General features: G+C 37.4%; 3 protein-coding genes across 3 annotated transcripts in view; all 3 read left to right on the top strand.

Annotated features, from left to right (window-relative positions):
* Positions 1 to 12054, top strand: part of LOC111488654 (probable inactive purple acid phosphatase 29) — a 421893-nt gene that overhangs the window by 235450 nt on the left and 174389 nt on the right. The gene's annotated exons all lie outside the window — the stretch shown is intronic.
* LOC111488557 (pentatricopeptide repeat-containing protein At4g01570) lies at positions 1359 to 4110 on the top strand. The gene has a single exon (XM_023136351.1). It carries the CDS (start codon positions 1492 to 1494, stop codon positions 3889 to 3891), a length of 2400 nt encoding a protein of 799 aa, XP_022992119.1. The 5' UTR covers positions 1359 to 1491; the 3' UTR covers positions 3892 to 4110.
* On the top strand, positions 5201 to 11143 carry LOC111488590 (UV-stimulated scaffold protein A homolog). The gene is made up of 2 exons (XM_023136419.1): positions 5201 to 5826; positions 9166 to 11143. Exons 1-2 carry the CDS (start codon positions 5635 to 5637, stop codon positions 10981 to 10983), a joined length of 2010 nt encoding a protein of 669 aa, XP_022992187.1. The 5' UTR covers positions 5201 to 5634; the 3' UTR covers positions 10984 to 11143.

The raw sequence follows: 12054 nt of genomic DNA, 5'->3' as shown, positions 1-12054 counted from the left end.
TTTTTTTTTTTTTTTTTTTTTTTTTTTTTTTTTTTTTTTTTTTTTTTTTTTTTTTTTTTTGCAGTTGACTTAAGGATGGGTTGAGGAGAGTTAATTGCTAGAAGGGATGAGATGAGAGGGTAGTGGAGAAAGGTAGGGATTTTTTTTTTTTTTTTTAAATTTAAATTTTAATTAATTAATTAATTATTATTTTAACTATTTTTTTTATAAAGTTTTTTTTTATTTGTTTGTTTGTTTATTTATTTTTGGACTATTACAATATTTGTTAGCTGTTGGCTTGGGTTATTACAAATTGTATCAAAGCCAAACAGCAGGCGGTGTGCCAATGAGGACGCTTTGAGTCACAATCACCTTTTTCTTGGCAGTGGATTTGGCGATTGTGCGACACTCACTCTCAGTACTAGGTGAGTCGAGTAAACTTAGGATCACATCGCCTACAACCGAGTAACGTATGCTCAAGCCTCTGGCCTCGATTTGAGAAGAAGGTTTTAAAAAACGTAAGTAGAGAGATTTTGAAAGCAAGGTTTAGAGAGATTGAAAGAAATGTTAAATACAAGCAAAACAAAACATATATCTTTTCAGGTAGGGAGAATTTGACAACTAGTCTCATCCCTTATAGTATATTTTGAGACAATTAGATCTGGCAGGCCTAGACGTGATTTCGCCAAAAAGTCATACAAAATCACGGAGAGGAGTTGACAACTAGTCACACCTCGCATAGTACATTTTGAGGCATTTCATATCTACTAGGCGTATACATGATTCTACTAAAACGTCGTACACCTAGAAAAATAAAGAAAAAAAATTATATGTCATGAAAGCGGAAAGTGATAAAGTGATACAAGACAATAGTTTTGACTTGTAATGGGCATGCGGTCATGGGCAACACGCCTTGGACAAATATGACCAAGACACTAGGTCTCAAGGGGGTGGATTGTGAGATCTCATATATGTTGGAGAGGGGAACAAAGCATTCCTTGTAGAAACCTCTCCTTAGTAGAGGCGTTTTAAAACGTGAGATTGACAACAATACGTAACGAGCCAAAGCAGACAATATCTGCTAGCAGTGGGCTTGTTGATCCCGCATCGGTTGGAGAGAGGAATGAAGCATTCCTTATTAGGGAGTGGAAACCTCTCCCTAGTAGATAGATGCGTTTTAAAACCGTAGGCTGACAACGATAGGTAACGGATTAAAGCAGACAATATCTTCTAGCATTGGACTTCCTTATTAGGCTTTCGCATTCGAGACCAAATTAAAATGAGTGATTCATAAACTTGATACTATAGAATCTACACAATAATAAGTGATTTGTGAAGCCAACAAAATGTTGTACTTCATTGTTTTCAAACAATGGTCAAACTTGGACAATGAAATTTGGGTCACCGGTTTAAAAATCTCAGGCTATAACATCTCTTCCTATTGTTCGTCTTGCCGATTCATTTATCCAATTTTGAAGGATTTCTGAATCTTTCATTAGAAATGCAAATGCAATGCGCCATGGAATTGGTGGTTTCGTTGCTATGGAATCAAGGGCAACGCCTACTCTGTCTCGATTGGCCGACCTCCTCCTCGTTGCTTCCATCACCAAAACCCTATCGGAATCAGGTACTCGAACCCTTCAACACCAATCACTTTCAATATCGGAGCCTCTCCTCCTCCAAATTCTCCGTAGCAGATCTGTTCATCCTTCGAATAAGCTCGATTTCTTCAAATGGTGCTCTCTCAGCCCTAATTTCAGCCATTCAGCCTCCACATATTCTCAAATCTTCCGTATCCTCTGTCGCTCCGGATACTTCCATGAGGTTCCCCTTTTACTCTCCTCGATGAAGCGAGACGGTGTTGATGTTGATTCTCACACTTTCAAGGTCCTTCTCGATGCGTTTATCAGGTCTGGTAAATTCGATGCTGCTCTTGAAATTTTAGACCATATGGAAGAGTTAGGAACTAGCTTGGAACTTAACACGTACAACTCTGTTCTCGTCGCTCTCGTCAGGAAAAACCAGGTGGGTTTGGCCTTGTCAATTTTCTTTAAGCTCTTTGATGCTTTTAGTACTGGAGGGCAAGAAGGTAGTGCTGTACCTAGTTTTTCCTTCTTGCCTAATGCACTTGCTTGTAATGAATTGTTGGTTGCTCTTAGGAAATCTGACATGAGGGTTGAGTTCAAAATGGTTTTTGACAAGCTTAGAACAATTAGAAGCTTTGAGTTTAATGTCTGCGGTTATAATATATGCATTCATGCTTTTGGATGTTGGGGTTATCTGGATACTTCTCTTGCCCTGTTCAAAGAAATGAAGCAAAGGAGCTTAGTTTCGGTGTCTTTTGGTCCAGATTTGTGTACATATAATAGCCTTATTCATGTGCTCTGTTTGGTAGGGAAGGTAAACGATGCACTTATTGTGTGGGAGGAACTTAAAGGGTCAGGTCATGAGCCTGATGCCTTCACATACCGTCTTATAATTCAGGGTTGCTGTAAATCTTACCGAATGGACGATGCTACCGCGATTTTTAATGAAATGGAGTACAATGGATTTGTCCCAAATACCATTGTATATAATTCTCTCCTTGATGGGTTATTTAAGGCTCGGAGAGTTGTTGAAGCATGTCAATTTTTTGATAAAATGGTGCAAGACGGTGTTAGAGCTTCTCCTTGGACATACAATATTCTAATTGATGGATTATTTAGGAATGGAAGAGCTGAAGCTAGCTACTCTTTATTCTGTGATTTGAAGAAAAAGGGTCAATTTGTTGATGGTGTTACTTACAGCATCATTATACTGCAACTGTGTAAAGAGGGACTGCTTGAGGAAGCACTACAATTGGTTGAAGAAATGGAAGCGAGAGGCTTTGTTATTGATCTTGTTACTGTAACATCTTTGTTGATTGCAATGTACAAGCAAGGCCAGTGGGAAGGGTTAGAGAGGCTCATGAAGCACATTAGAGAAGGTGATTTGGTCCCCAATGTGCTGAAATGGAAGGCCAATATGGAAGATTCAGTGAAGTATCAGAAAAATAAAAGGAAAGACTACTCGCCTCTGTTTTCTCCAAAGGAGGATCTGAGTGAGATTATAAGTTCAAGAGCTGCTTCTGTTGCTAAAGTTAATGTTGATGATATTTCCGAAAACACAGAAGAAAAAGATGATGACAATTGGTCATCATCCCCACATGTAGATCTCTTGGCTAATCGTGCTAAGTCTACAGGTGATTCATTGCAACTGTTCTCTCTTAGTCCTGGGCAACGAGTTCAATCAAAAGGGAACAACTCATTCGATATCGATATGGTCAATACATTTTTGTCTATTTTTCTAGCAAAGGGAAAATTGAGCTTAGCTTGTAAATTGTTTGACATCTTCAGTGATATGGGTGTGAACCCAGTGAGGTACACTTACAATTCAATGCTGAGTGCATTTGTGAAGAAGGGATACTTTCACCAGGCATGGGGTATATTTAACGAAATGGGCGAGAAGGTATGTCCAGCTGATATAGCCACGTATAATTTGATAATTCAAGGACTCGGGAAGATGGGTAGAGCAGATCTTGCAAGTTCGGTTCTGGAAAAGCTAATGGAGCAGGGTGGCTATCTCGATATCGTAATGTACAACACGTTGATGAATGCGCTGGGGAAGGCAGGTCGAATGGATGATGTAAATAAGCTTTTTGAGCAAATGAGGAGCAGTGGGATATACCCAGATGTTGTCAGTTTTAATACACTTATTGAAGTTCACAGCAAAGCAGGTCGGTTTAAGGACGCTTACAAATATTTGAAGATGATGCTGGATTCGGGCTGTTCCCCGAACCATGTCACGGATACAATTTTGGATTTTCTAGGGAGAGAGATTGAGAAAGCGAGGTATGAAAAAGCTTCAATCATGCGTGACAAGAACAGTTCTTGACTTTCCTGTTAACATTGGACTTAATTGTTTTTTTCATTTCTATTGCAATTTTCTATAGTCTTCCTGTAAGAATGGGATCTAATTTGTTTGTGAATAAGTATTTAAAAATCGGTCTAATTTACTTGATCGAGTAATTTTCCTGTTCTTGTATGTTCGGCCCTCGGAGTACAGGAATAAGAAAAGGGGAACAGAGAGATCAGAACTTGATAATTCATTCCATGATTTTTTTTTTTCTTCTTTTTTTAGCTCTACACCTATGCGTTATCTACTAACCCATGTGAGTTAGCCATGTGAAATTCAAATTTTGTGGACAATATCGACGTATGCTTTAGCTTTGAGTCACGTTTGAAAGAAATATTTTGGAAAATGTGAGCAAGGAAGTATATTGAAAACAATGTTATAAGCAAAAAGTGAGTATACAACAACGACTTTGATATCATATAACCCGAGTAGTAAGAATTGACAACTGATCACATCTTCTTAGAGTACCATTTTGGGTATTTTAGCTATGACGAGTGTAGATATTATTTTGTTAACCGATCATACATCATTGTATTGACACAACATGAAATAATAAAGATCTATCTAAGATGAATGCATATAAAAAGGGGGTTTGGAATGGACATGCGGTCGTGGACAACACGTCTTGGACAAGCATGAACAAGCATGATTAGGACATTCAACACGTGGCCATAGGCAACACGTCTTGAATAGGCATAACTGTGATTATTGTTTGATATGTGAACAACAGATTTCCTTAGTTCGGAAGGTCGAGAGTTTTCATAGTTTCTTAATTTATAGTTTTAATAGCTCACTCAAATGTATCCACACGAGGGATTTGAATCAAATTTTCTTTGTAATTATTATAAATGTGTTGTATTAGTAGTATTACTAGGGTAAGACACCTATACTTTATTTTTCAACAAAATTGTTGGATCGAATTCTCAAGTGTTAATATGGCTGGGGAGGAAATCAAGGTTTTGATATTTGAATCCAATCGTAAGCATTTGGAATTAAAATTGAAAATTGTTTTCAAAGTTATGATATTCATATGTTAGGATCTATGAAACAAACGGTGATAGCATCATTGTCTAATATTGATATGTTACGATGATGTACTACTGAGATATAAGTTCTCTCCGCGAAATTTTCAATTTTATATTTCATATCATTTTTTATAACTTTAAATTAGTCACTAAATTTGATTTTTCTTCTTTTTAAAAAAGAAAAATATAGCTAAAAATTAAAACTAAATAATTATGTACTAAAAATCAGCAAGTGGGAATTAAAGAGGCATACTAATGAACGGAGAGGGCGAGATGTTGAACAAATTAACCAAAATCAAAACCAAATTGGGAAGCAAATAAAGCTTCCCTTCCCCTTCCCATTCGAATCCCTACCTCCAAACTATCTCCATCCATTCCCTTCCATTGCCTCACCCATGGATGAACAATTTCAATTGGAAGAAGATCTCTCCACCAAATGGATTATGGAATTGAAGACCAAAGTTGTTCATATTAAGATCGCAGCCTCAGATCTCAAGGCTACATGATTTCTGATCCATTTATCCCTTCTTATCCGATTCAACCACGCCGGCAAATTCTCGAATCTTTTCTTGCCCTTCGATTTGCATCACAGGGTGGCGGTGGCGCCGATGTGGTTCTACTGTACCCGACCCGAGTGTGAAGCAATATATATATATTACCGCTTTTGGAAAATCAGGACGATGTCTCTGTTTGACCAATGATCATGGAGCAAGACCGAGGAGACGGAGCTAAGGTTAGGGTTTTGATCCAGAAGGCTACCAACTCCACTGATTCCGAGGTCCATCCTCGCCTCCTCAAGGCCATCAAATCGGTTGTTCGGTCTTCCGACTCTGAGCTCCGAGTCGCCGCCCAAACTCTTATGGACCTTATGAAGCGCGACCATTCTCAGGTTTCTTGTCTAATCTTTTTCTTTCAAATTTCAGTTTCGATTTTATATTCTTGAGTTCAATTCGTCGATTCCGACTTATTTTATGGTAATAAGCGTTCATTATTGGTGATTTAACCTGAAGTTTGTATTTGATCGTTTCGGAACTTTCTTTGCCTTGGAATTGAATTGAAGTTTGGCGTAATAGACCCAATTATCCTAAGCAAAGACTGATAAATCTCCTTCAAACAAAAGGGTTTCTTCTCTATACTCTTAAGGAATAGGCTTAGTTGCTGCAGTCGATAGTTCATAACAGTGCTTGGATTGACAGCCTGCATCTTTTCCATGGAATAATGTGTTCTGAGAAAATTGTGAGCACTGTAGGTCATAATTGAGTGAAGAATTAAATTTTGATGTTCTGGCCACCCAACTTGTAAATTGTGATGCATCATTTTGTACTGCCTCTCTGCGGTTCTTCTTTAACTTAACACATGTTGTAAAATTATTTCTTGACCGTGACTGCGAGGTATATGCTTTTATCAAAATGTGCTTGTTGTATATATTTTTTCAATGTGGAAAGATGCTTTTGTTTAGTTTGTGGCTTAAATCTCAGTTATAGGTTGGACTTGTTCATCAGGATAAGGTCATAATGAGGAGTTTAGTAATGTTTAAGAGATCAGAAGTATTAGAGGCTATTAGGCATATTTCCTCATTCTTTAGCATAAAGCAGTAACTTGTGCTTAATTTTGTTCGCTCTCTCGTTCACTGTGTTAAGGATATTTAGTAATAAATTATAGTTTACCATATATATTATATTTGATATTTTATTATTAATATTTGTCTTATTATCATAGGTATCTTTCCATTTATTGTTATTTCCATTTATTACTATTTCCATATCTTTGTAATTTATTTGATTATAAATAAGATAACTTTCACACCATTTAGGTGTGGTGGATTAATCAAACATTCACATGGTATCAGAGTCCCTGATCCTTTCTTTTCAATGGCTTTTGAATCCTCTAATCTTCTTCTCCACCACCCCTGCTGGTTTTGACGCCGCAGGGGCAGTCTTCATGGTTGCCGTAGTCGGAGCCGATTGATTACTCTTCGGCTCCACCCTATTGACCTTCAAATCACCTTTCGTCATACTCTGTACATACAACCTCACCTTTTCTAACCAAATCGGTTTTCCCCTTGGCCAATATAGTCTCTCTCATTTTCTTCCCAATCAACCTCCATCCTTCACATAAACCCTAACCTAAACCTATCAACCTTTTGCAGAGATTTACCTTCGGAATCTGGGTGCCGCACTGGCCTATTCGCCAACCAAGTTGCCGCCGCCCTTCCTGCCAAAATTGGCTTATTCGCCCGATGAGGCGACTCTTCCGACTGCCCTTCTCGCCAAAATTGGCTCCTTCGCCCAATGTGGCGACTCTTCCGGCTTCAACATTGTCTTTGTCTCTTGCTCTAGGTTTCCCCTTCTACTTCTTGGGGTTAGAAATATTCTCACCAGAGCCAAGGCAGCATTGTCGCTAAGCGACAGTCCCTCTTCATGGGTTAGACATATTCTCGCCGAAGCCAAGGCAGCATCGCCGCTGAGCGGCGATCCCTCTACAATTTTTGATGGCCAAGAACCGGGTTGTTAGCATCTTCATGAAAAATGTTTCTCAACCTCTTTGAATTTTTCAGATTCAACCTTCACGTTCGTTTAAATCTGACGCTTAGCTTGCGGTGGGGTGTTAAGGATATTTAGTAATAAATTATAGTTTACCATATATATTATATTTGATATTTTATTATAAGGCAAATATCTAATATTTGCCTTATTATCATAGGTATCTTTCCATTTATTGTTATTTCCATTTATTACTATTTCCATATCTTTGTAATTTATTTGATTATAAATAAGATAACTTTCACACCATTTAGGTGTGGTGGATTAATCAAACATTCACATGGTATCAGAGCCCTCTCGGTTTAACAACCCCGATCCTTTCTTTTCAATGGCTTTTGAATCCTCTAATCTTCTTCTCCACCACCCCTGCTGGTTTTGACGCCGCAGGGGCAGTCTTCATGGTTGCCGTAGTCGGAGCCGATTGATTACTCTTCGGCTCCACCCTATTGACCTTCAAATCACCTTTCGTCATACTCTGTACATACAACCTCACCTTTTCTAACCAAATCGGTTTTCCCCTTGGCCAATATAGTCTCTCTCATTTTCTTCCCAATCAACCTCCATCCTTCACATAAACCCTAACCTAAACCTATCAACCTTTTGCAGAGATTTACCTTCGGAATCTGGGTGCCGCACTGGCCTATTCGCCAACCAAGTTGCCGCCGCCCTTCCTGCCAAAATTGGCTTATTCGCCCGATGAGGCGACTCTTCCGACTGCCCTTCTCGCCAAAATTGGCTCCTTCGCCCAATGTGGCGACTCTTCCGGCTTCAACATTGTCTTTGTCTCTTGCTCTAGGTTTCCCCTTCTACTTCTTGGGGTTAGAAATATTCTCACCAGAGCCAAGGCAGCATTGTCGCTAAGCGACAGTCCCTCTTCATGGGTTAGACATATTCTCGCCGAAGCCAAGGCAGCATCGCCGCTGAGCGGCGATCCCTCTACAATTTTTGATGGCCAAGAACCGGGTTGTTAGCATCTTCATGAAAAATGTTTCTCAACCTCTTTGAATTTTTCAGATTCAACCTTCACGTTCGTTTAAATCTGACGCTTAGCTTGCGGTGGGGTGTTAAGGATATTTAGTAATAAATTATAGTTTATCATATATATTATATTTGATATTTTATTATAAGACCAATATTTAATATTTGCCTTATTATCATAGGTATCTTTCCATTGTTAAGGATATTTAATAATAAATTATAATTTACCATATATATTATATTTGATATTTTATTATAAGGCAAATATTAGATATTTGCCTTATTATCATACGTATCTTTCCATTTATTGTTATTTCCATTTATTACTATTTCCATATCCTTGTAATTTATTTGATTATAAATAAGATAACTTTCACATCATTTCGGTGTGGTGGATTAATCAAACATTCACAGACTGGGCTGGTAATGGAACTTCGGAATGATAGAAGTGGTAATCACATCTTTAGTTTGTCGTATTTGAGGGTATAGGTGTTATTTATCTTGATATGTCTTCTTTTTATAGTAGTATAAGAAAAATTAAAGAACTCAGAATAAACCAAATGTCCTCTTCGTTACTGTTGTCTTAATGTTTCATCTTTTTGAGCTGTTGCAAATCTTTGCGAAGAGAATAGGCACAGGGAGTAGCCTGACAGCAATGATGGAATTATATGAATCTTTTAGCTTTTTTTTTTTTTTTTTTTTGGCAGGTCCGCTATCTCTCACTTCTGGTAATTGATGAACTTTTCATGAGATCAAAGCTTTTTAGATCCCTTGTTGTTGAGAACTTGGATCAACTGTTGACATTAAGTGTTGGATTCAGAAGAAATGTGCCACTTCCTGCACCAGCAGCTGTTGCATCTATATTACGTTCAAAGGCAATCGAGTTTTTGGAGAAGTGGAACGATTCTTTTGGTATTTACCACAGACAGCTTAGATTAGGTTATGACTACCTAAGGAACATTCTTCGATTCAAGTTTCCAAATATACAGGCAAATGCAGCGCGGCGTCAGCAAGAGAGAATGAAAAGAGAAAGAAGGTCAAAAGAGATACTTCTTAGCAAGTTTGAAATGTTGAAAGGGAATTTTTCTTCTATCAAGGAAGAGATTCAATCGACTTTAGACGAGATCAGGGAGTGTTTGGATATTGTTCATTCTAAAGAGGATTCCAAAGCCATGATTCCCTTGGATGATGACATCACAGAAGACTTTCGACCTTCCGAGCTGAGACAGATTCGTCTTGATGCACTGAAAGAAGGAGAAATAGTTCATGAGAATAATGATAATAAAGTGATTTTTGATGCATTAAGGGAGGTTTACAAGCTCATGTCAAAACATCTGGTTTCCATCAAAGAGTGGATTTCTGTTCTTGTTAGGGTTGACTCAACGGACACAAGATTCAGGGATTCAGCCTTAAGGGAGTTCATCGACATACGAAATAGTCTATGTGCAGTGAAGAAGAGATGTGAAGAATCGGGTTGTACTTTTACAGAGAGTGCAAACCATGACGACAAAGATGAAGATTTCTGGGAAGAAGGTCCGGTGGGTGCAACAGAGAATGGAGATTCTGTTGCATGTGAAAGGAAAAAAGAAGATCTTGCCATGATTGGAGGTTCCTTTACGTACGAAAGGAAAAATGAAGATCTTGTTGTGGCGCCAACAGCCAACGTGATAAAAAATGCAGGCACTGAAACCATTAGTGAGGCACATGTTGGCAAGGCGGTGCAAAATGGCGAAGTTGGTAGTAGTGATTCAGCCCCCTCCCTAAGGAATAAGCTCTTAGCTGATGCTCCAGTTATTGAATGGGGCTCTTTCTTAAATACTTGGGACTCCAAGATGGATATTCTGGCTAACCAGCGAGGATTAGAGCTTGAAAGTCACTGGGGTCGAGTAGACTACGACGCAACAATTCCTGCAGAGAAAATTGCAGAACTAAATGTCCGGACTTCACTGTACAAGGAAGATCAACCCGAAATTCAACCATGCCGTGCTCCTTTAAGAAAAGGAGGACTTTGTCAGAGAAGGGATCTAAGAGTGTGCCCATTTCATGGACCTATTGTGCCGCGTGATGATGAAGGACGACCATTCGACACGAGCTCTTCATTGGATGAAACAACTCCTCCTGATCAAGAGATGGGATCCGTTGAAAAGTTAGTGAAACAGGCTGTGAAAAACGTACGTGCCAGAGATAAAGAGGCAGCAGAGAAGCGAGAACGTGACAAACAAGCACTGAAACGTGCCAAACTTGCGAAGATTAGAGAGCACAATGAAGCTGTTTTGCGCGACGCTGCAGTGGCATCGACATCAAGATCTTCTGGTTTGGGCGAATGTATGGAAACAACTGGTGAAATGAGCGGATCGGCTGGGAACAAGAAGAAAACACTTGCGTTGATGCTGCGTAAGAAGACGTTGACAAAAGATCGAATATCACAGAGGCTTTTAGGCATAAGGTCCAGGGATTCAACTCAGAGGCAGCTTACACTGAGTCAAGGTGCTAACTATGGCGATGCATTCCCTAATCAGTGGTAAATTCTCTCTCCATAATAACTTGTGGGTCTAAAGGGGAATGGCTGTCCATACATGAAACTGTTTATTGGATTAAATTTTGTATATTCCTTTGTTTATTCCATGGGACATCTGAGTGAAGCAAATAAGATTAAAAGAACCATATGTTTTTTTATTTTTATTTTAACAAAACACTATATTCCTTTGTTTATATTATTTTTCTAAATTTTATTCTTAAAGAAACAAATAAAATTAGAATATTATAAGAAATAAAATAAAAGGTCATAAGAATTCATAAATTTCAATCAGTGAATATCAATGTTCTTTAATTTAAATATTGAGTTAACAGTTCAAGATGTATTAGGTAACTAAAAATAGAATTGGATTTGTATGACAACTCGGTTTCTAAACACTAGAGAGTTTAATGAGAGCTTAGAGTTTAATCGCTACACTATTCTTTTATAAGCTTTATAGTAAACTCAATCTTCACTTTTAGAAGATTTAAAATGAAAAAAAGTTTTTTTGAAAATATGGAGAAACAATTAGTTTAAATAAGAGAAAAGTAGAATGTTCAAAAAGCTCGATAACCAAAAAATTCAATCAACCCAACCATACGGTAAAAAAGCCAAATGAGTAAAAAGATCTGATGAAACCCATCCAAATCCGTAATTGTATTAAATAGAACAAACTCAATTCATTGTTAATTTTAAAAAATACATTTTGTTTACCCTACCATTAAATATACTTATATTTATTTAATTTTTATTTAATTTGTAATATTTTTTATTATTTATTTTTCACATTTAAAAATAAATAAATATAGTTTTAAGAAATAACGTTTACTTTTATTAAAACAAAAATTTAAATAAACAACCCAAAATCACCTCACTCAAAAAATATATATTTTTCTCTTTTCAATTTAATATATCTAATTATTAAATATTAATTCAACCCTTCAAATAAAATATATATATATTTTTATATTTAAAAGATTAAATATAATTTAATGTATCAAATATATTAAATGTTAATTTTGGTGCATTTTGACTCGAGGTTCATTCATAAAAGATATGTGAGACCCTTCTCGAAACAATA

Source organism: Cucurbita maxima, unplaced genomic scaffold (genome assembly GCF_002738345.1).
Source record: "Cucurbita maxima cultivar Rimu unplaced genomic scaffold, Cmax_1.0 Cma_Scf00013, whole genome shotgun sequence".
Classification (NCBI taxonomy): Eukaryota; Viridiplantae; Streptophyta; class Magnoliopsida; order Cucurbitales; family Cucurbitaceae; genus Cucurbita; species Cucurbita maxima.
The sequence above is the reverse complement of the archived record's forward strand: the minus strand, read 5'-3'. Positions and strand labels throughout refer to the sequence as shown.

Bases quoted from the DNA above. Each gene is read 5' to 3' on its own strand.
- LOC111488590 (XM_023136419.1), top strand. From the start codon at position 5,635: ATGATCATGGAGCAAGACCGAGGAGACGGAGCTAAGGTTAGGGTTTTG. The intron at 5,827-9,165 runs GTTTCTTGTCTA...TTTTTTTGGCAG, and splicing joins TGAAGCGCGACCATTCTCAG to GTCCGCTATCTCTCACTTCT.
- LOC111488557 (XM_023136351.1), top strand. From the start codon at position 1,492: ATGCGCCATGGAATTGGTGGTTTCGTTGCTATGGAATCAAGGGCAACG.